This window comes from Pocillopora verrucosa, chromosome 4 (assembly GCF_036669915.1).
Source record: "Pocillopora verrucosa isolate sample1 chromosome 4, ASM3666991v2, whole genome shotgun sequence".
NCBI classification, from domain to species: Eukaryota; Metazoa; Cnidaria; class Anthozoa; order Scleractinia; family Pocilloporidae; genus Pocillopora; species Pocillopora verrucosa.
In genome coordinates this window covers 26279672-26304692 of record NC_089315.1, presented here as the reverse complement: position 1 = coordinate 26304692, position 25021 = coordinate 26279672, and the positions used below count along the sequence as shown (strand labels likewise).

The 25021-nt window shown below is 39.1% G+C and overlaps 1 protein-coding gene across 1 annotated transcript; it reads left to right on the top strand.

Annotated features, from left to right (window-relative positions):
* The first annotated feature begins 10016 nt into the window (after positions 1 to 10016).
* LOC131778275 (uncharacterized) lies at positions 10017 to 24514 on the top strand. Its single transcript, XM_066165213.1, has 8 exons — positions 10017 to 10290; positions 14148 to 14335; positions 14919 to 15170; positions 15731 to 15950; positions 16718 to 16880; positions 17095 to 17250; positions 17878 to 23016; positions 23970 to 24514. The coding sequence occupies exons 1-7, from the start codon at positions 10044 to 10046 to the stop codon at positions 21233 to 21235; spliced, it is 4584 nt and encodes a 1527-aa protein (XP_066021310.1). The 5' UTR covers positions 10017 to 10043; the 3' UTR covers positions 21236 to 23016; positions 23970 to 24514.
* The last annotated feature ends 507 nt before the right edge of the window (positions 24515 to 25021 follow it).

Genomic DNA, 25021 nt, shown 5'->3' with positions numbered 1-25021 from the left:
ATCGTCTTATCCAACCTCGAGCTGCATAAGAACATCTGAATGTGTTGGAGATGGTAGTTGTAGAGACATTATGAGGACAAAAGGGACAGTATGTCCATCTGTTATTGACATGTGTGACCAACCAGAAAAGTGAGTGCATCAATCTCATCAATGTGCACCAAGAATTCTCCCTCGGCCTCTGAGCAGTCTGAGACTGCTGGCTGCATGAATTTAAAACGTGTATACGTATCATTCGTGCTACACAAGATTAGGAGGATCGTCTTAAGAATACACAATTTTTTCAACACTCTAAAGAAAACAGTGAATCAGAGAAATTTCTTGAACGAGAATTGAAATATACGCTTAGCTATGATGACGGTTGAAAATAAAATCATACAGATATTACACGGCAGCAACGAGTAATTGTCTTTGACAACACTGAAGTAAACAACTAATCCTTGTTATCAACCCCAGTTTTGCTTCAATTGTAAAATTAAATGAACAAATGCCTTTTTCCGTTGGATGTAGCTGTATAATAGTATAAGTTGCGTTGCCTTAATATGTCTTATAAGTTATAATTGGTATCATGAATGTAGCCTATTTTTCTACATGTTGAATCCTTAATTTCGGGCGCTTATATGTGGAGGGCACATTCACCTACTGTCTTTCCTCGCCCTAAAGACTTTAATATGGTATATTGGATTTAAGTTTCTGATCTGGTGGCACAGTTGTAACAAAATATAAATCACGACCTAATTCAACGCGTCATTCGTTAGGGACTAATTTAAGTGCCTACCAAAATTATAAATCATTAGGTGTGACGGTAGCCGTGGAACGTGTCCTAACTTTGCAGTTGATACAATTAATGTCACGACAGGCACTGTTGCCATCGTTGAAACCAGAAATGGTGTTGATAAATACGAGTGGAAAGTTCTTCTAAATTCATTTGGGAGTTCTCAGAACACAGAGTTAACCATCACAATTAGCAATGTAACTTATGGTTCAAAGGTCCAATTTGTCGTTCGTGCCTACACGAAAGCAGGACTATATAGAGAAGTTAAAAGTAATGGAATAATTTTTGACAACACGCCGGCTGTAGCAGGAAAAGTCCTCAGCTGGACTAAAAATGCAAGCGACGTCAAATACGCCACCTGGAGAAAAAGTTTTATGCAAATTGGAATTCTTTCAATGATCCTCGAACTCCTATCTGGCGATACACAAGCGCAATTGAAAAACAAGGTAACCGGCTTAGCACTGACCATAACGACAACGCTCTCAATCGAACAGCAACATTTGGTGAATGAAACCTAGTCTCTGGAGAAAAATACTGCGTAGTCGTGAGAGGCTACAACATGGCTGATTTTTACACTGAAGCTACTTCTGACTGTGTGTTGATAGATTACGACGTTCCCCAAGCCGGCACTATTAACGATGGAAGCTTCGATGATATAGACTACCAGTCAAACGATACCATGCTAGTAGCAAACTGGAATGGTTTCACGGATGGCACAAAAGGTGGCGGAATTGTGGAATATAGGTATAAGATAACAGACAGCCGTGGAACGGTTATTGTACCCTAGACATCTTCTGAGACTGCGAAAAGTAAAATCTACACAGATTTATCTCTTACGAACGCCGAAAAGTACTCTGTGAGTGTCATGGCAATTGACGCTGTGGATCTCATGGCTGTTGCGGCAAGTAATGGTGTTATTGTTGCCGTAGGTAAGGAGAGCAATTTACACCTTTTTAAAACATCTAAATGGTGCACGTGGGGAGGAAAAAAGAAACATGAGTAAGAGTCAATGCTTTTTTTTTTTTAATTCTTACATGCTGTAACGCGACGGAAAAGCACAAAGCGAGAGCACGTGGAAGCCTCAGGGTGCTATAGAGGGTACAAGTTACCTTTGACGACGCTAAAACGCAAAAGAATTTTGTAGGTTATCACGTCGCATTAGCAACAGAGGGGGGCTTTTTTAAATAGATAGATAAATAGTTTATTCACCTTAAGAACTTGCAGCCAAAAGCTGAATTGCGATAAGGTTTACAAACGCGAAATTTCCAGCTTACTAAATTACAACTAATTTATTAATTTCCTAATTAAAAACTGTTACAGAATGACAAAATAACAAGCATGCGTCGAATTCTTATGTAAAATAAGAAGCAAATTAATATCTAATTATCACCTACGATAAACGTAACTTAAGAGAAAGCTATTCTTGCATCTTTCAGTATTACACCTCGGACGAATAAACGTTCTTTGTTCTCTCAGATAGTAGCCAGGTTGGTATTTGCTTGGAAGTAGTTTATGAAGACTGTGAGATTGATTTGGACATATTTCATTGAACAACTTTGCTGCGAGTGCCTCTCTTCTATCATACAGCGTTAAAAGTCCAGATATTTCCAGAGCCTCGGCATACGAAAGCTCGGGATAAATAATCTTCACAGCACGTTTTTGAAGTCTTTCTAAGCCTTCGCTTAAATAACTTGGTAAAGCGCGATGGAAAACTGGGCTGCCGTACTCCAGAGTAGACCGAATGCATATAATGTAAAATAGAAGAAGCTCTTTTGTAGCGACATGCGATCTCTTCAACTGTCTTAGAAAATAGTCTTGTAGAAACCTTCCTAACTAGCTCGAACACATGGGCGGTCCATTTTAAATCACTACTTACATTGAGTCCTAATAATTTTATACTTTTCAAAGTCTCAAGGGTCTGACGGTTAACCCAGATAGGATCAAATTCTGGTTCGTTTTTTGCGAAGCTAATCTTAAGCTCTTTACATTTCCTTTCGTTTAACTGAAAACCTTCATCTCTTGCTTGTATTGCGAGATCGTCTACCATTTGCTGAAAACAGCTCTCTTGGCCTTAAGCTATCACCTCTGAAATTGTGGTATCATCCACATATTTCCACATCTCTGCTTCTCCTTCATTCAGATCATTAATCATAATTAAAAATAACCATGGCCCAAGCTTGGTCCCCTGTGGGACACCAGCTGGAATGTAACGCCATTCGGAGAAGCAATCCTCGGCCTCTCTGTCTTCTATCCGATAAAAAGTCAACAATCCATCATAATATGTGATTCGGAATATCGTAATCTAAGAGTTTACGCATTAAGATGTTGTGATCAATAGGATCGAACGCCTTACAGAAGTCAAATAGAACCACCCTAATCACGGCCGAATTCCCATCGGAGCTGACGTGCCAGTTATGGATCATGCTAACAAGTGCGTGCGTAGTGCATGATTTAGGTATTGTCCTATACTGTCTTTTGTTCATGAACAATGTAATCTTCTGCAATCTTGGAAAGGATAGGCGTAAGGGAGATAGGGCGAACGTGCTTATTGATGTCTTGGATAGGTCTTTGCTTGGGGACAGGGACGATATCTGCCTCTTTCCAAGATAAGGGCAAACGGCCTTCACGAAGGGAGGCATTCATGATAGCCATGATGGATGGCGCCAAAAGATCCGCATTCTCCTTTAGGAGCCATCATCGGATACCGTCCGGTCCTTGTGCCTTAGCTGGATTAATAGAGCATAACTTTCTAAAGATAGAAAACGCTGATATTGGTGAGAAATCATCATTCATAGTTCTGCTTGAAGACACAAAATCGTCTCCCCTAAATAGATTGTGGGTAAACGGTTCAAAAACCTCCATTGCGGCCAAGAAAGCTGTGTCGATGTGGTTTGCAAGGTCAGCTGCTGATAGACCACGAGCACCTTCTAAGTGATGAACGGACTTTAGGACATTATCACGTGACCCCTCCATTCCACTAAGTTTCTTGATTTCGCCCCGCCACTTAGCTGGGGAACACCCCTTTAGATGTTGCACTTTACACTCGTAATACTTCGCACGGCATCTTTTACGTTCTCGGTTAACAAGATTTCTCAGATGGTTAAACTCCGCTCGGTCTCCTCGGCCTAAGGCCACTTGTCGCTTTCGAATCAAGGTCTTAAGGGTTGAATTTATCCATGGTGGTTCTGTTCGGTGGACAATTTTAGGCTTCATCGGTAAGATAGAATCAAGGCCAGTTTTGATGATCGTTTGTAACATCGACACCTTTCCTTCGGAAGTGGTCACAGCTCTGATCATCGCAGTAACATCGACTTCATATAAATACGTTTGGATTGCAACACGATTACTTGGTGGTAAGTCCCTTGAAATAACAGTTTGTATTGTTTGCGATGTTTTAACCCTTTGCTTTGGCTGTACTTCAACTGAGCTATGATCTGAAAGACCAAAAGCGGGACGTTAAACCGGGGTGTCGTAGTAATCCTGAAGGTTGGTAAGAATCTTGTCGAGAGTGTTTTGCCCACGAGTAGGAAAATGCACAATCCGCTTCAGTTTGAAGTTTGATTTGAGCCTTGCATCGTTCAGATGGTTAAGGTCACCCAGTACGAGAAAACCGCAATTTGAGTATTTAGACTCCAAGTCCATTAAACACTTAGTCAAATAGTCCAACATCATAGAATTTGTTGCTTTTGGTGGATGATAAACAACACCAGCAATAATTCTTGAGATGCCCCTTGGGAGACGAGTCGGGCGCATTTTAATCCACAATATCTCAAAAGAACATTTTTCGTCCTCGGGATCCTCCAGAACAGTAAAAGGGATTGATGATTTTATATACATGCACACTCCGCCATGTCTTGCATCTCTTCTCTCCCGTCTAATCAGGTTATACCCATTTATTGCCACTACAGAGTCGGGAATATGACTTTGAAGCCAGGTTTCCGTTATTATATGAGGCACACAAATCATCCCTACAACGCCGTGAACAAATGGCAGGGAAAGCTTGATTATTTGTCTGTAAGCAAAGCTTTGAAGAAAAACCAGAGCGTCTGCCGCGATATTTAAAAATACCCAGAGATTTCAGACGGTAGTAGAGAGAATTGTTAGACCACCGGTAGTTCTGAGCGCGAATAACAAATAGCTCTTCTCGGGTGTAAACCTTACGAGCGACAACGTTTACTAGTCCAATTGGAATTGTGGAAAAGGAGTGTCGAACAGGCATAGAGTCAGAACTCACAACAGAGGAATGGACATCCAGCAGGGAACAAGGTGGTCCAGGATTTCTCTCGATATCCATACAGATGGTTAAATATCTCGAGGGCAACAGCAAACACGTACAGCCATGTTTGTTCCAAGTAGTGATAGGTCGATGAGGAATGAAACATGAGCGCCCGTTGTGGGAAGAAAAACATCGTTTCGTCGGTGTAAGCTGATTGACCGATACATAAAAAACGTTGGGATGAAAAACCGTTGCAACGAAGCTCGAAAAACACATTCTGTAAACACATAGTTAGATAACTACGTTTAACTATCATTCTCTCCCGGTTTCCCTTTATTTTATCCCTGAGTTTTTCCGCGAGAAAGAAACATCGACCTGAAAAGTTTCAGGGGTTTTGAATGTAAATTCAAATTCCACAAGGTCTTATAAAAGCTTCGATAATCAATTAGAATGTCACTTATAATTATGTTAATGAAAGGTATTCTTTCTGCCTTCATGAATGAAATCGGTTTTATACAACTAATCCCGAACGATTTAGTGGTTCAAGCCAAACAGATTTACCCACACTATATGCGCCATTAGATCCCTTTCATTGGTATGACTATTTCATAGACGCGGTTTGTTTTTTTTCGACTTAAAAGGTAATCTTTCTGTCTTCTGCGCACAATTTCGGTTTCATACCAACAATACCGAACGATTAAATGGTTCTAGGCAGACAGATTTTTCCACACTACATGCGCCATTAGATCCCTTTCATTGGTGCGACCATTTCATGGACGCAGATTTTTATATTTCTTCTTTCCGCCTTTAGCAATTTTTAAGTTGGCAGACCACTGTTTATCATAAGACTAAACATTGCGGCAGTCTAACTTTATCACAATATTTGGCTATTCAATTTTTGTCTTGATGGTATTCAACATATATGATGTAATTGTCATATGTGATTGAATACATCCAATTTTATTTTATACCGACAGGAATGTTATAAACCTGGGGAATGAAATCACTTTGGAAGACGTAAAAGCCAAAATGTTATATAAACCATCTTATAACGTGTTGGAATGTTAATAAATTTGAAATTTTAGGATAAGATTTCAAATTTATTATTAATTTCTCTACCCTCAGCATCTTATAAAGTGGGATACGGAAAACATTTATAAGAACCTAGAGAGAGACCGGTACTGCTACATGATAAAGAGAATCTTTTCACTTTCATTTAATCATACCATTCACTTAACCTGCAAAGCTCACTCATGTTAAAATATATGCAATTATCACGATTATGAAACGATTTATCAATAATGTTTTTCTCTTTTTATAAGGTATGAAGTTACTGCTGTTCAAACTCTTTATAAGTTACAGATGGTAGCTGACTTAGACAAATTAGTTGCCAAGCCGGACAAGGAAAACAAGTTAAGAAATTTTCATAGCCAGCTTCATTCCTCTTTGGCCACGATTAGATCCCAGGAAGGAAGGAAAATAGAAAGCAAGGGTTTTGAAAGTTTTTAGATAATTCAATATCAGGTTCAAACTTTTACCTAAATTTGAATTGTTTGATTCAGGTAGGCCTCGGCGAGTCTTGCTGAGGTCGAGTTTATCTACAAAATTTGTTACTTTTTCATGTTTTCAAAAGACAGTCCCTGTCATGCATTTTTATTTCAAATCCTGCCCTGTCACCAAAAGCAATACATAGATTTATTGCTAACTAATATTTTGGCGTTCTTTGGGAGTTTTCATCCACAGGACTTTGATACAATGATAACGTCTGACAGGCAATATGTACTCAGGACAACAATAACAGGTCTTGTAAAGAACGAACAGTACCAAAGCTTCCAACGTATCGTTTGGCCCGAAAGGTCCGTATCCTATGTGGAAAATCGTGTCGAAAGACGAATACTCTCGAATGACAATAAAAGTTGTGCTCCGTAAAAGGTAGAGAAAGATAGATCGTAGAATTTTAAATTTGTTTGCCAGATCCTTATCTAGTCGAGCGTAAAGCGACTCCCCTCAGCATGAATATCAATGCTCACTTAGAATTTTGATCAGGTTTAACGCGGCACCTCTAATCCTCACGGTTCATAACGCTTTTCATTTAACTAACTTATTCTTTTTTTCTCTTTACCATGTTCCCAACAATAGCGTTGCTTCATTTCATGCAAGGAAAACTGACACAACCAAAAATTCCTCTATTTTCTATGAAGAAGGGCTAACGCTCAAAACGTTAGCTTCAGAGACTCTTTATGGTGGCCAATTTACATCAACAACTCAGTTGATCATACCAATTTATCTTTTTATACCCCTTGCCCAAGCAGCACCACAGTTTCTTTGGTAACTTCCCCTCCTCTATTCAAACAATTCTACATGTGTGGAAGTGATTACTAGAACAGCATTTAAGTCATAGAAAGACGTTTTTTCGTCTTGTCACGAGCGTGGGACAAAGAAAAAATTCTGAGTCCCCATGAGGAATCGAACCTCAGACCTACGGATTCCGCGCTCCGATGCTCTAACCACTGAGCCATAGAGACTCCACGGTGAGAGAGGTCTATTACAAAGTGAGCGAGGTCTATTAAAAAGTATGACACGCGTCCTGCATACTACTTGGATCAGCAATGTCGAAAGCGTAATGTTTGTAGATAGAATTAAGAGAGATGGTAAGTTTTGAGCTCGGTAAAGAAAGATGTCTGATCTCTGATTCTTTACCAAGCTCAAAACTTACCATCTCTCTTCATTCTGTCTATTTAAGTCATGTAACAAACGCTCACTTTCGCTCTTCGCAAGTCTCTTTTCACTGTGGATAAATTTGGTGAAGTGTCTGTTATGGTAAATCTTAGACACAAAATTTTCCATAAAGAGCGTCAACATTTTTGTTTCAGAGTAATAATGCCACAACATGGCTTAAATGATATTGTGACCGAACTCTACCCTTTAAGGATCTTGCCCAGTAAGTTTCGAATCTGAAGTCAGTGGATTTCGGGTAGCAGTTGGTAAACACCTAAATGCCCTGGACGTCTCATAATTACAAGATGTTGTCTAACATTAGCACGTTGCCTGATGGTGACATTGTTTACGTTCTAGTTGATCATGAGTCACGCAATCCTGCTTGTTTGATTACCCAAAGTGCAACTGGTTTCAGATGATAATGAAGAGCATGTAGAGCAAGGAGACTTCTGCTGTTTAGAGTTTTGAAAGTTTGATCAACTAGTAACCTGTATTTAGTTTCAAACGGAATACACGCCAAAGTATTAGAGGTTTAACACAGTTAAATGAGGTAAAGAATTCGCGACGCCCTCGAGTTTTCTGAAAATTTTTTCTTTGTTTTATAAAACACCAAACGCCCGAGTGTCATCATAAGACTATGATCAGATTGGATCACCGCACTAGAAATAATTGTCGTTTGGATTTTTGTGTACAATAAAAGAGGAAAAAAAGCAGTCGTTTCTGTACATCAGAGGAATATGTTTGAGATCACTATCAAACCTCACGGACTAACGCAATGGAAAAGTGGCTTTGCATGTATTTTTTCTTTCTGTTTTTGTTTGTTTGCTTGTCTGTTTTTTTTTCTTTTTTTCAATTTCAATGTACTCAGTCGTCTCTTATGAACTGGATTTTTTTAAATACACCTAGGCAGACCCAGGATTTATAGACATTTCTCCTTTTATAAGATTTGACAGTTTGAACGAATAAACTGTAGAACACTGAGTTTTTCACACGAGAATCGTTTACAAAAAGAAAGATTATATGGAATCGGATACAAAAATAGCGACAAATCATGCAGCCGATTTCAAGTAACCACTAACACGCCTAAGAAACGAGATCTGTGACGATCTCAAATTTTCCGTGAAGATTAGAAAGAATGAGTAAGAACCTTGTAAAATACTTTTGCCCTCCCTTAAGACACCTCATATTGCGCATTTCTGATGATAATGAATCCTACTTGTATGACTTACAGCTTTCTAAGCAAAGGAAAGGTATGATGCGGTCGGACGCATTCTACAAGCATAAAACTATCGCAACATTCTTACACGAATACGAAAGAAGCATTTCATTTTCCAAATAAAGTTATTTAAAACGACATTAGGAAAGAACTAGCACTAAATTAGGCCTCACAGCAGCTGAGACGGTATTTAAAGGGAGGTATGTGTGAATTAAACCTGTTACGGCTAATTTTGAGAATTTTGCGCCTAAAGAAGTAAACAGTGAACTGTTAATACCGATTGGTATGCGAAGCTCTGATGTTATTCTTTTGCTGTCCGAGAAGGCGTTGATCCTTTTAACAATGGGAAAGTGTAAAGAGATTTATTTGGCTTGTGGTCATATTTACTAATATGATATAACAAAATCTTTTTGTTTAGCTTGAGCTCATTATCTCAACCCTGTTATTGTGTCCGACATGCCTTTCAGCTAATCCCAAATATGTAGAGAGAGCCCTGTCAGCTTCGTTTAAGCAGAATTTCAAGTTTAGACATTTTTGGCATTAGTAATGAAAACATAATACAAAAAAGGCTTTTAAACATTTCTCCAACAACTAAGCCCGCTGACCTGCATTGATCTACAAAACTTTTCATATAGAGGAGCAAAACTTTATTCGGAATGCTTTTATCTATCCGAGGCCTAAAAATTTCTCCGCCAGAATCCTTGAGAAAAAGGGAAAAGGTAGAGATCTATTCGGTTTTAGGTGATCTCTACCCAGTATGACATAACAGAATGATCATGTCTAGATTCAGCTCATTATCTCAATCCGAAACAGTCTGTCCAACATGCCTTTCAGCTGATTCATACATAAAAGAGCCCTTTAAGCTGCTTTTCAGCAGAATCTGCAGTTTTTCGCATTTGTTAAAAAAAAATACAGCCGTTAAAAAGACGTTTCATTAATTAAGAGTGACACTCCGACAATTGCAATTAAACCCCTTGGCTGTTTTTGCTGAGTAGCTAAAAGAGTTTTGAGATCATCTTAACACGATTTTTCACTTGGGCTAGGCAAAACACGCAGTAGACTATCATAACAGCCAACAGTTTGTGGATAAAAGAGGACACTGAATTTTCGATGTTTCTAGCATGATGGCGAAGGACACAAGGAAACCAGCAGCCTTCGTCGGGTTAGTTCTCGTGTTATTTTGCATTGAAGACGTAGTTGCTCTTTCATGTTTTCCCGGTCCTGACGAATATTGCCGTTGGGGAAGTTGGAGCTCCTGGAGCCCTTGTTCCCGTGGAAGACAAAACCGATCTCGCGTCGAGCTATCAAGTATTCACAATTGCAGATGCCATACTCCACCTCAGATTACTACAATATCATGTGGGATAGGTAAGTCCTTGTTCTTCGCCTAGCTGAGCACGATGCAATTTCAACGAACATAGACGGAAACGGTACCAATTTTCTTCCGACGTACTGTAAGTGTTACATTTTATCGTAACTGATAAATGGCACTCTTACATGATTATGGAGTGGCTACTCAGAAAGGCGAAATGGTGGTTTTACTCAACACAGCCTTGTTATTTTAGATACCAGACATAGCTATCAAACCATTCGTTAAGCATAGCGTAAGAAAACATTCTCCTTATACGTGAACTTAATGTAGAAAATGAATAGACACAAAGCAATCTAATTGATATTTGTGTCTCTTACCCTTGTTGGGTAGTTGAAATTATACCTATCATGATTTGGGCAAATTCTAGATCAGCAGTCGAGCTTTGTTTGTAAGAGGGCTATAACGAATAAAAATCAAGATTAATTTTGGCCACTTAATAGGACGAACCAGAAAAACGTGCCACGCCTTACACTGATCGCTAGGGATTTTCATTTAAAACTTGTAACTCTTGCGCAAAGAATATTCTATCGTTATGAAAGTCATCAGATAGTCTTGTGATTATTGCTCAATCAATTCTAGATTCTATGACCCTGTCCCTCTTTGGTTTAACCCTTCACAGTAATCCTAGCCTTTCCTAATTGGCTTAGTATCCTAGTTACAAATTGGCAATTGCTCGCTTAATGTAATCAAGTACCGTTTCATTGATTTTCATTTTCTTAATGAAAAGTGATTTAAAATGTCATTTGACTTTTAATTGTTCTTCTCCATTGTTTCAACGCCTTTCAGCGATGATTAAGCCCTCCACTCCCTTTTTTTTTGGCGACTAAATCAATCAACTTAATCGCATAAAAATTGTCCAACCGGCAGGTGTTTTTCAGATAGTCTTGTGATTATTGTTCAATCAATTGCAGATGCTATGACCCTGTCCCGATTTAGTTTAAACCTTCACAGTACTCCCTGCCTTTCCTAATTGACTTAGTATCCTAGTTACAAATCGGCTCTCTACCGAAGGTAGGAGACATAAAACTTTTTATTTGGATGCAGTTAATCTTTTTTTATTACTTGCTTGCTCAATGTGATCAAGTACCGTTTCTTTAATTGTCATTTACTTAGTGAAAAGTGATTTGAAATGTCTTTTGACTTTTAATTGTTCTTCTCCATTGTTTCAGCGTCTTTCAGCGATGACTAAGCTCCCCTCCCCTTTTTTTTGGCAACGAAATCAAACAACTTAATGGCATAAAAATTTTCCGGCGGGTGTTGTTGGACCATACATTAACAAAAACGCTCAAATATGGGACTTTCAATCCATACAATCTTTACACATTTGATTCGCGTGGGACAACGTGCCTTTCCACTACTCCGTTAAACGACCGTCAGACGAGCGCCAGATTCTTCATAAACAGCAGAGGCGCGCTAAGCCATCTGTTGAACGCTTAAATCCTTTTGTGTGGCTGTGTTTTCACGAGCGATTTTTTAAGTCGCTTAGCAGTTCTTTTTCCGTCTCGCTTTAAACCTTAAAATAATCCTCATTAAATTTAAGCTACCAATGGCCATATTTTCACGACGCACATTGTCTTTCTAAACATTCCTGTAGGTGTTTTGTTTACATGCAGACTTCGTTCTCACGCCTGGTTTTCACGATCAAGAGTATATATCAATTTGAATAGTATGGCGGAAGATGCAGGCGATGATCGCATGCATGTCCTCTCTCTTTTCGTTATTAAAAAATTACTGTACATGTGTTTAAGCAGTTGGCTTTCATTCTTGTGCTGCAAGTTCCTGGAAAAGCTTAATTCAAAGGAGAACTGCTTCTGTTGAGCAGATATGACATTTTTTTACCTAAACAATTTCGCTAATCGCAATACTGAACATCTCCGAAGAATTCCGATCCGTTCAACAGGGCTTACAGTGTAAAGATCACATTTCATCTTTCGCTTCTTTAGCCATTGATTAACAAAAGTTAGAAGCTGATTCCGTTAAAAAAAAAAAACAAAAACAAAAAAAACAGATACTTAGGGTTTGGAGAATTAACCTCAGTGGCTGAACCGAAACGTAAAATGTGATCTTTAAACCGTAAGCCCGGACCTGGCCGGAATTCTGCGGAGATGTTCTATATGCTTCCTTCGGAATTATGCCAATGAAAAGTGAGAATCAAATAATCGTACGATGTAAGCAGCCAATTAAAATCGAGGAGTTATAGCAATGTTTGGGCCCTTTTCTTGTAGCGTTGGTGAAAGAATTTACGGCGGCGATCTTTCAAAGTCCAGATAATGTTTAAAACGTAGAAATCAATGAAGAATTGATCCTTTGGGCTAGGGAAAGAAGATTTACAAAAGTTAGAAGCTGATTTGTAAATCTGCTCACTTTTCATTGGCTTATTTCAGCCCCGCCAAATTCTCCATTTTAGCCCGCAAAACGTGCCACAATGCTCGAAAAAGTGATAAAAATAATGTTTTCACGTGATTTCGATCCTGCTGCTACTCGCTAAGCGACTTTCGGTCGCGAAAACACGGCCAATGTGAGAAACGTTAGCGGAACCGTTAGCGAAAAATTAACAACTTTAGAAAGGTTTACCTACCCAGAAGATAAAAAAGCATTTGCCGAACGGTTAACGTACCATTTAGAAAAGTGAAGCATTAAGACTGTACGCGGCTTAACCTCATCCAATATTTGCAGTTAAACGATGCCACATATAAATCATTTGAGCCATTTTTGAAACACTACTTAAGAGTGTGCTCTAGTAACAACTTCGGTCGCCGAAGTGTTATTTCGGTTTCACCGAACGACTGATAGCTTGCCTCTCCGTTCGACTAACGCTTGCAAAGCGCAAAAGGAGTTGATTTCTACCTCAAACGACGCCTTCAAAGAAAATGATTTGAATTCCTTTCGTATTTCCTCTGTAGTGAGCTTTTCAGACAGCTTAACTTTACACCGGCATTTTCCACCATTTTAGCGAGCGATCGGCAAGCGGAACTGAAAACGCAACTACTACACTAATAAAATTCACCTACAAATCTCGTTTGGCCATCGCATCAGGCTTGAAGTTAGAAAGCATCCCATTAAGTTGGGAGGAAGGTGTATCGGGATTTTTTTTGCCTCTTGAGAAAGCGTTGCCCAACTTACATCTGTAGCTTAAGAAAAAAACAACGAACAAAGAACTAAATCAAAATAACAACACCCCGAAAAACACCAGCGACCACTACATTAGATGCGATATGCTGGGCTTACTTGGTGATATATTAGCCCTCTTATACGCTTAATTTATGATTTAGTTATTTATCTATTTATGTATTATTCACTTTTCAATTCCTAGTTATTGATGGAGGGTGGTCGTTTTGGGGTTCATGGAGTGAATGCAGCCAACTCTGTAATGCTGGCACACAATACCAATATTGAAAAATCTAATCGTTTTAGTACCAATCTTCCGATGGTAACGATTATCTACGATCGACCGCCATCAGCTTGCAGCAATTGATGAGAAAGGCGGCCATTAAAAAAGTTCTTCACCTTTCAGTAAAAGATCCTTTAAGGGATGGTGGTCACTTGTTCCCGAAACGAATCGCTTAATTACTTGTTCAACGTGTTCCAACCCTGTAACTAGGGGTTTAGCTGGCAAAAGGGCCCTCCCAGTTAATACCGAATTTTTTTCTCAAAAAAAAAAAAAATAATAATAATAGTACTTTTATGAATTTAAACTAAGTGTCCTATTTATGGTAAACAAAAAGTTATGGGAATCCGTGACTAAGCATTGTCATTATACATTTGAAAGAGAGGTTACAGCGTTCAATAATTATGGTTGCTATCTTTGTTACGTGTTATGAAGTAACGTTTCTTCCATCAACATTTCTTTCAGCGGCCTTAGATCTCTGTTCGAAACTGAAACCATGTGATTATAGTTGCACCAACTTGAAAGGAGGGGGCTATACGTGCAGTTGCCATCTATGTTATACCCCATCAGGTGGAAAATGTAATCTGCTGCAGTGTAAAATAAACGGCAACTGTTATCCTTACAATTATGTCAATCCAGACAATTCCTGTCAGGTGAGATAAATGTGTATTTCCTCAAAGTTGCATTCTGAAATATCGCAATATCATAACGATCAAAACCATCCAATTACTCGATGAATTAATGTTTCTCAGAAAATATTTACCCAAATGACATTAATCAATAGATAGGAATGTGTGATACTCACATAAATTTGCTTAGTTGAGTACGCGCGTTGAAGTGAACTTCCAAAGATGGATCATCAAATTTCTTCATTTCAGGACACTATTGAAAAGTTAACGCCACTTATTTCTTTGGAGCAATTCACCTTCGGTGGAACGCTGAACAAATGAATTTTATAGCCCATGCAACAAATCCCAGTTTCACAATTACTCACATTTCCAGACATAATTAGTTTGGACACTTTTTCTTGTACTATTGCCCTTCCAATTTTTGCGTCTTGTCCATGAAGTCTCGTGGGCCAATATTGAAAGGGCCAGGGATAGCAGAAACGATCTAAAATTCATGAGCATGCTCAAATGAAATTGGTGAAAAGTATGTTCTTGATAGGAAATCAACAAACTAAGAGGTATTTCACTAACACAATGTATCAATGATTTTAGTATTATTTTTCTTTAGAAATGTGACAGCTCCAGCAAGACATCATGGACAAACGATGATGCTCTTGCATGTAACGATGGCAATGTATGCACCTCTCACGATCGCTGCTCCGGTGGAAAATGCGTTGGTACGCAACTCAACTGTTTGGCGTCATGTGAGGAGTGTTACAATGATGCCTGCCGAGTAAAATCAGGATACTGCGTAATCTTTGAAAGAGGGTCGAAAACATGTTTTACTAATGGAGATTCGAGGCCGGGGCGTCCATGTCAGGTAATGTTAGTTAAAGATGTGAACTTTTTGAAGTCAACATGCTATTATATATCCTTGAGAACCAGCGAGTAAAGTAGTCCATTAACCCATCACCAAGAAACTTAAGATCACTGAAGTGCCTCTTGAAAATAAGACTGCCGAGTAATTAATGTTTCATTGAATTCCAACTAGCGACTAAACAAATCTGTAATCGTTTGACATTGTGAGAGACTTTGAAAGGAGGGCAATCCAAATTCAAACCTTTGGGTTGTGTCACATTGTTTTTGTACTTGGAAAGTGGAATCGGAGGAGCCATTGGAGCTTTCGTCTTCCAACGCTGCAGCCTAGACTCGATTCCTGACTTTAACGTATGCGTGATTTAATTATGCTGTTCGTTCTCTTCCTTGCTCCAAGTGCTTTTCTTTAGTTGAGTTTTTTTTTCGCTTTTCTTCCACCCACAAAATTCCTAACTTTGTATCTCTCTCTTAATGTTAATCAATCTGAGAGGATAATAGAGAGGCCATTTCTTCTTCTTCTTGGGAAGCTCAATCAAGCTGTTGTTTTTTATATTCCTTTTACAGAAATGCGACACTAGTAAAAGTGTAAGTACTTGGTCAGACAATGACGGGGTAGCGTGCAACGATGGTGACCGCTGTACTCGAAATGATAAGTGCAGTAATGGCCAATGCAGGGGCACACTTCTCAGCTGTAGCTCCATATGTCAGTACTGTAATGGGAACAGTTGTGGCCTAAAGGCTGGGTATGGCTTTTCCAACAGCAAATGCAAATGTAAAATGAACGGTGAGACTTTCTTTTTTTTAAATTTTCTTTTAAGACTTACTCAGTAATGCAGAAAATTCAAAAGACCGAGAGAAAATGGCGCGACTTGGTGTTCAGTACACCACACTATCACTACAAGGGATTATTATTTTCTCTTGTTGGTTAACTTATAATAGTGCATGAGCTTGAACATGAAAGTGATCTTCGCAGTAAATAATCACCACTGAATCCTGTATGGGGTTTGAACCCATGACCTCTGCGATACCGGTGCATTGTTCTATCAACTGAATTAACAAGCCAACTGGGAGCTGGTCATTATGTTGGTTTGTAATAAACCTGTGAAGCGATGAATCAATCAAGAGAGTAAGCTCAGTATTAAAGATTGTGAATACATGAAAATCATACATGTGAACTGTGGATTAAGAACTGAATATGAAAGCGATCTTCGCAGTAATGAGCATTATTTAAGCAGTAGTGATAATAAGCCAGCTCTCAGCCTAGTTAATTAGCTCAGTTGGGAAAGCACTGCACTGCACGTAGTGTTCATTTCGTGGAGATAGCTTTCATATTCATTTCTCATTACGCATATCATATATATGATTTTCCCATATTCACTATCATTAATACTGAGCTTACTCTCTTTCCATTCATTCAAGGTAATTATGTTTCAGGGGGTAATGATAGCTGTGAAACTTAAAATCGAAAAAATCGCTGAAAGGCTAAAAGGGCCTTTATGTAAATTGTAAGACAGCTTTTAAAGGAGAAAAAAAACCGATTTTTAATTTCAGGTCAAGACTATGATCATCACGCCTTCAATCCATCAAATCCGTGTCAACGGTGTGATTTGTTAGATGCGGCAGCCCGCGCTGGCAATACATGGTCCGATCACAACGGTGCACATTGCGATGACAACGACAAGTGTACGAAAGGGGACGTGTGTAATGGTGGAAGGTAATTTTTTTTCAACGATTATCGTTTTGGAAGGACACTAATCGAGGTGCTAGTTGTCAGCTTACCCATTGTTAATGTTCTAGTCAATCAAAGGTAGTCTGTTCACACGCCTGCTATTTTCTTTGGGATCGTCGTCAGGCGCACGCGCAATGTGTCCCTATCTTTCATGTATATGGATATGTACAGATTTAGCCTTTGTTTCTTGGTTTTTTAGTTGCAAAGGACAGAGATACAGGTGCCAATCGTCTTATCCATCCTCGAGCTGCATAAGAACATCTGAATGTGTTGGAGATGGAAGTTGTCGGGATATTCTGAGGACAAATGGGACAGTATGTCGATCTGCTGTTGACATGTGTGATCAACCCGAAAAGTGAGTGCATCAATATTATCAATGTGCACAAAGAATTCTCCCTGAGCCCTTGCGCAGTTTGAGACTGCTGGTTGCATGAATTTAAAAAGTGTACACGTATCGTTCGTGCCACACAAGATTAGGAGGATCATCTTAAGCACACACAATTTTTCGACACTTTCAGGAAAACAGTGATTCAGAGAAACTTCTTGAACGAGAATTGAGATACACGCTCAGCTATGATGACGGTTGAAAAGGAAATCAAACGGATATTACACGGCGGCAGCGAGCAATTGCCTAAAAGAACATTGAAGTAAACAACTAAAATTTTTTTTTAAGCCCAGAGTTGTTTCACTTGTAAAAATTAATGAACACATGCCATTTTCCCGTAAAGTCTAGTCATGATCCAATAATTGGATCATGAGTGTGGATAATTTTTCTAGATGTTGAATTCTTAATTTCGGGCGCTTATATGTGGAAGGCACTTTCACCTACCGTCTTTCCGCGCCCTTAAGACTTAAATGTGATATATTGGGTTTCAGTTTCGATCTCGTGGCACTGAAGTAACAAAGTAAAAATCACGACCTAATTCAACGCGTTATTCTTTATGGACTAATTTAAGCGTTTATGAAAAATATAAATCATTAGGTGTGACGGCAGCCATGGGACGTGTCCTAGCTTTGCAGTTGATAGAGTTAATGTCACGGCAGGCACTGTTACCATCGTTGACCAGAACTTCCATGACACAATTTTCTACCAGCATGTCACCGACAAACTTTTCATTAAAATCTCTGGCTTCAATGCATCGTGTGGAAAAGTAAATCTGAGATGGTTTCTTCTGCCAGGAGCGTCCAGTTGCTCTGGTTCGTCACTCGCAAATGGCGTCTTAAAAAACACCAACAGCCAGCAAACTTTATCAGGGTTGACCTTTCAAGATAATAAAAGTTACAAAATTTCCGTCGCTGCATCTGACTTGAGGGACAAAGAACAACATCGTGAATGCAGTTTGGCTGTAATCGTGGACACTTCAAAACCAACCCACGGATGGGTTCACGATGGGGCAGCAGAGGACCTGGATTATCAATCTTCCAAGCTTTTCCAAGTCAACTGGGGAGGATTTCAAACCAGAAATGGTGTTGACAAGTACGAGTGGAAAGTTCTTCTAACTTCGTATGGGAGCTCTCAGAAAACAGAGTTAACCATTTTCTCCAACACGAACCTGAATACTCGTATGAACATCACAATTAGCAATGTAACTGATGGTTCCAAGGTCCAATTTGTCGTTCGTGCCTACACAAAAGCAGGACTTTATAGAGAAGTTAAGAGTAATGGAATAATTTTTGACGGCACGCCGCCTACAGCAGGAAAAGTCTTTGCTGGGACTAAAAATACCAGCGACGTCAAATACGCCAGCTGGAGAAAAACGTTTTTCGCAAATTGGAATCCTTTCAAAGATCCTCAAACAACTATCTGGCGATACACATGCGCGATTAAAAAACAAGGTGACCTGTTTAGCACTGCCTATAGAGACAACGCTCTCAATCGAACAGCAACATTTGGTGAATTAAACTTAGTCTCTGGAGAAAAATACTGTGTAGTCGTGAGAGGCTACAATATGGCTGGTCTGTACACTGAAGCTACTTCTGACTGTGTGTTGATAGACTACGACGCTCCCCGGGCCGGCACTGTTAACGATGGAAGTTTCGCTGACATAGACTACCAATCAAACAATACCGTGCTAGCAGCAAACTGGAATGGTTTCACAGATGGAAACAGAGGAAGTGGAATTATAGAGTACAAGTACAAGATTACGCAAGAGAATGGAGTCACCATTCTAAACTGGACATCAGCAGGAAATGCAACAAACATTATCGTGTCTGGTCAGTCCTTAGAGGGTGATTCCAAATACTTTGTTACAGTCAGCGCAATTGATGCAGTGGGTCTTAGCACCAGTGCAACCAGTGATGGAGTTCTTGTTGACAACAGCCTTCCACTGAAAGGACAGGTTTATGACGGTAGTGATCCAGGCTCAGACATGAAGTATGCCTCATGGAATGACACATTTAGCGCAAACTGGGAACCTTTTATCGATGCACAATCTCCATTGCTCAAGTACTCGTGGGCAGTACAGCTACTGAATGGTAGTTACGTCTCCTCTTTCAGCTCCACGGGACTTTCCCACTCCGCAACAGCAAGAGACCTACACTTAGTTTCTGGAGAACGTTACTGTGCCGTTGTCAAAGGCTACAACCAAGCTGGTTTATTTTCGGAAGCCACATCAGACTGCTTGCTCATAGATCACGATCCTCCACAAGCAGGTACTGTAAATGACGGGTATGCTGATGACTCGGATTACCAGTCAGACAGTACCAGCATAACAGCAAACTGGAATGGTTTCACTGACGGAATCAAAGGAAGTGGAATTGTTAAGTATGAGTACAAAGTATCAAACGCCAATGGAAACATCGTGGTCCCTTGGAAAAATGTTGGTAATGCGAAAAACATAACTACCAGCTGTTTGTCCTTAATTAGTAACACCATTTACTTCGTTACCATAAAAGCCATAGATGCTGCTGGTCTAAGCTCTAGTGCGACCAGTGATGGAGTTCTAGTCGACACGAGTCCTCCTCGAGCGGGAAAGATTTATGACGGAGGTCACCTTGGTTCAGATTCAAAATACGAAACATGGAATGACACATTCAGTGCAAACTGGGATCCTTTCATTGATCCACAGTCTTTAATACTAAAATATGACTGGGCGGTGAAAGAAATGAACAATCGCTATATAACTTCTTTCTTCAAAATTGGACTCAACACCATTGCGAATGTAACGAGACTGAAATTATTTTCAGGACAGAGATACTGTGCAGTTGTAAGAGGTTACAACAGAGCTGGTCTTTATACGGAAGCTGCATCAAATTGTGTTCTGATAGATCGTAACGTTCCTCAGGCCGGCACAGTCAATGATGGATCACTTAGTGACGTAGACTATCAATCGAATGACACCTTGATATCTGCCAACTGGTATGGCTTCACTGACGGTAAAAATGGAAGTGGTATTGTGGGCTACAAATACAAGGTTGTGGACGAGAACGGAAGCATTTTTTTAGACTGGACATCTGTGGGGAACGCTACAAGTTTTTCTAAAGGGGGCTTGCTCCTGAGAAATAACATCAGATACTTTGTAACTGTTAATGCAACAGATGCCGTTGGTTTGAGCACGACTGCATCTAGCGATGGTTTTCTAGTTGACATCAGCCACCCAATCACGGCGAAGATTTACGATGGCAGTCAAACAGGATCTGACGTGAAATATGCATCGTGGATCAATACTTTCAGTGCTAACTGGGAACCTTTCCTTGATGAACAATCTTTCATCTTGAAATATACTTGGGCAGTATATCATCTCAACGTCGGTTTCATCACACAATTTATCTCTACTGGTCTTAATTGTTCTGGAACTGCAAACAACCTTAAGCTGATTTCTGGAGAGAAGTACTGTGCTGTTGTAAGAGGCTACAACAAAGCCATGTTGTACTCTGAGCGCTCCTCAGACTGTGTACTTATTGATCGTGACGCCCCTCAAGCAGGGGCTGTCAACGACGGAGGCTCCAGAGACGTATCTTACCAAGTAGATTCTACCATGATTGCAGCAAATTGGCATGGTTTCACGGACGGCACAAGAGGTAGCGGCATTGTAGAATATAAGTACAAGATAACAGACAGCTGTGGAACGGCAACTGTACCCTGGACATCTTCTAAGACCGCGAAAAGTATAATCCACACAGGTTTATCTCTGACGATGGCCGAAAAGTACTCCGTGAGTGTCATGGCAATTGACGCTGTAGGTCTCACGGCTGTTGCCGCAAGTAATGGTGTTATTGTTGCCGTAGGTAAGAAGAGCAATTTATGCCTTTTTGAACATCTAAATGGTGCACGTGAAGTGGTAAAAAGAGACAAGAGTAAAAGTCAATGCTTATTTTTTCATAATCCCTACATGCTGTAACGCGACGGGAAAGCACAAATCGAAAGTGCATGGAAACCTAAGGGTGCTATAAAGGGTACAAGTTAGAATTCGCGAAGCCAAAACGCGACAGAATTTCGTAGGTAATCACGTCGAATTAGCAACAGAGGACGGCTTTCTTAGATAACTACGTTTAACGATCATTCTCATTCGGTTTCCTATTATTTTATCCCTGGGTTTTTCCGCGAGAAAGAAATATCGACCTGCAAAGTTTAAGGGGTTTTGAATGTAAATCTAAATTCTGCAAGGTCTTATAAAAGCTGCGGTAATCAATTAGAATTTCACATATGTTGATGATAGGTAATCTTTCTGCCTTCTGTGCATGAATTCGGTTTCGAACAACTAATCCCGAACGATTTAGTGGTTCAAGGCAAACAGATTTACTCACACTTTACGCGCCATTAGATCCCTTTGATTGGTATGACTATTTCATGGACGCGGTGTTTTGTTCGCCTTAAAGAGAATCTTTCTGCCTTTTGCGCACAATTTCGGTTTCATACAAACAATACCGTACGATTAAATGGTTCTAAGCAAAAATATGTTATCCGCTTGTTGCACCATTAGATCCCTTTCATTGGTACGATCATTTCATGGACGCAGTTTTTTTCTTATTTTTGCCTTTAGCAATTTTCGAAGTGGCAGACCACTGTTTGTTATAAGACTAAACACTGCGGCGGTCTAACTTCATCACGATGTTTGGCTATTCAATTTTTGTCTTTATGGTATTCAACATATGAGATGTAAATATCATATGTGATTGAATGACACCCAATTTTATTGTATTCCGACAGGAATGTTATAAACCTGGGGAATAAAATCACTTTGGGAGAAGTAAAAGCCAAAATGTTATATAAACCATCTTATAACGTGTTGGTTTGTTTGTACATTTGAAATTTTAAGATAGGATTTCAAATTTATTATCAATTTCTCTACTCTTAGCATCTTATAAAGTTGAATATGGAAAACATTTATAAGAATCTAAAGAGGGACCGGTACTGCTACACGATAAAGAAAACCTTTATCATTTTCATTTCATCATATTTAACTTGCAAAGCTCACTCATGTTAAAAGGTGTGCAATTATTACGATTTTGATACGATTTATTAATAATTTTTTCGCTTTTTATAAGGTCTGAAGTTACTGCTGTCCAAACTCTTTATAAGTTACAGATGGTAGCTGACTAAGACAAATTGAGTTCCCACGCCGGACAAGGAAACAAGTTTAGAAATTTTCATAGTTAGCTTCGTTCCTCTTTGACCACGATTAGATCCCAGGAAGGACAGAAAATGGAAAGCAAGGGTTTTGGAGATTTTTTAGATAATTCAATATCAGGTTCAAACTTTTACCCAAATTTGAATTGTTTGATTTCAGGTAGGCCTCTTGCTGAGGTCGAGTTAATCTAAAATATTTGTTACTTTTAAAGTTTTAAAGAGACAGTCCCTGTCATGCAGTTTTTTTATTTTTTATTTTTTTTATTTTTAATCCTGCCCTGTGACCAAAAGCAATACATAGATTTAATACTAACTAATATTTTGGCGTTCTTTGGGAGTTTTCATCCACAGGACTTTGATGCAATGATAACTTCTGACAGGCAACATCTACTTAGGACTCCACTAACACGTCTTGTAAAGAACGAACAGCACCAAAGCTTCCAACCTATCGTTTGGCCCGAAAAGTCTCTATCCTATGTAAGTCGCCATGTGGAAAGTCGTGTCGGAAGAGGGATACTCACGAGTGACAATAATAGTTGCGCACCTTAACAGGTAGAGAAAGATACATCGTAAAATTTTAAATTTGTTTGCCAGATCCTTATCTAGTCGAGTGTAAAGCGACTCCCTTGCATGAATATCAACGCTCGCTTAGAATTTTGATAAGGTTTAACCCGGCACTTTTAATTCCCACGGTATATAACGCTTTTCATTTAACGAATTTATTCGTTTGTTTTTTTTCTCGTTACCATGTTCCCAAAAATAGCGTTGCTTCATTTTCATGCAAAGAAAACTGACAAGAATCAAAATTCCTTTATTTGTTATGAAGAAGGGCTCACGCTCGAAACGTTAGCTTTAGAGACTCTTTATGGTGGCCAATTTACATCATCAACTAAGTTGATTATTCCAATTTGTCATTTTGTACCTCTCGCCCACGCAGCACGACAGTTTCGTAAGTAACTTACCCCCCCTTTATTCCAACAATTCCACATGTGTAGAAGTGATTATTGGAACAGTATTTAAGTCATGTGACAAACGCTCACTTTCGCTTTTCGGAAGTTTCTTATCACTTCGGGTAAACTTGGTAAAGTGTCTGTAATGGTGAATCTTGGACATATAATTTTTACAACATGGCTTAAATGATGCTGTGATCGAGCTCTACCCTTTAAAAATCTAGCTTAGTAAGTTTAAGGTATGAATACGGAATAAGCTAATATTTCACATAACATTCTACTCAACCTCTGGATGCAACAAGAATATTATGTGGGGATCGATAAAGATATCTGGAAATAATAAGAATCCCCTCTGAAGCAGAGAAAAAAAAATGAATGGAGTTATCCCTAGTAGATTTGATGGCATTTTAAATATAACATTATTTACCCAGAAGAAAAAGAAAAAAAAATTAAATCCCTTAAGATCACTCAATTATGGCGGTATTCTGCTCCACTAAACCTTTTTTGAGAGGCATTTATGAGTGACAAACAATAAAAATGTTTTGTTTACAACAGGAAATGTAAGATGCTTTTTCAGCCATCTGTCTCCTTCAAACCTTCCAAGGGAACTCTACGACTCAAGAGGAATTGCTTCGTTAGCTAACTTCCTTCCCCTTCCAGGGCTGTGACTTTGATACTTTCACACAGCAGACAGCTAATCTCAACAACAATTTTGAGTGCAAGAATATTGGATAGATGAAAATTCGTTTATGAGCTTTTTTTAATCTGATTTACACTGAAAAAAAGGCTGTGAATTTCGAAATGAGAAAATTAAAGCGACGGCACGTGTAGAATAGTTTTTCAATAAAAGTTACTAGCTTAAATAGCTCACCAGCAAAACGTTTTTACGAGACGTTTTCTTAATTACAAGTTATTACTAGAGTAAAAATACATTTGATACCAACAACTGATTTGATAGGAGACAATTAATAATCAAAAAAGACAAACAGGTTCCAAATTACAGAAACTTATCTGTAATAGGCTGGTGAGAAACTAAATTTTGTTGGCTTCTTATGAATCAGATCTAATTTGGTTGACTTGTTAAGACAGTTATTCTTTGATTGGTGTATGATTGATTTAAATTCTAGATATGTTTAAATAAAGAAATACATATATATACATATTGAAAGGGAAGTGATGTATTTAAACCCAGTCTCTAAACAAATTCACAAAGCCCGTACCTTTTATGTATGTTTGTACATAAACATACCATAGCTTAACTTTAAGTAATAGGCCATTTTCGATGTATTAAAATTCCAACATGGCTCCGAGGCTAGGGGGAATAAAACAAAAGATATGAGTTATCTATCCCTCAACTACGATGTAATTTCCTTTGTTTTATTCCCCCTAGCCTAGGAGCCAAGTTTGAATTTCAATACATCGAAAATGGCCCATTAGATGAAGTTGGACTTGAGGACCCCCCTCCCCCACTTCCATATTGCTTCGAAACTGAAGTCTTGAATAAGGTTTGAATGTTAGCAACGCGCAGCATTTGCGATATTAGTATTCTTTCAAGCTTTTGGCCCTCTTAGGGTCAATTTCTTGAAGTAGGTTCTCCTTACGGTCGC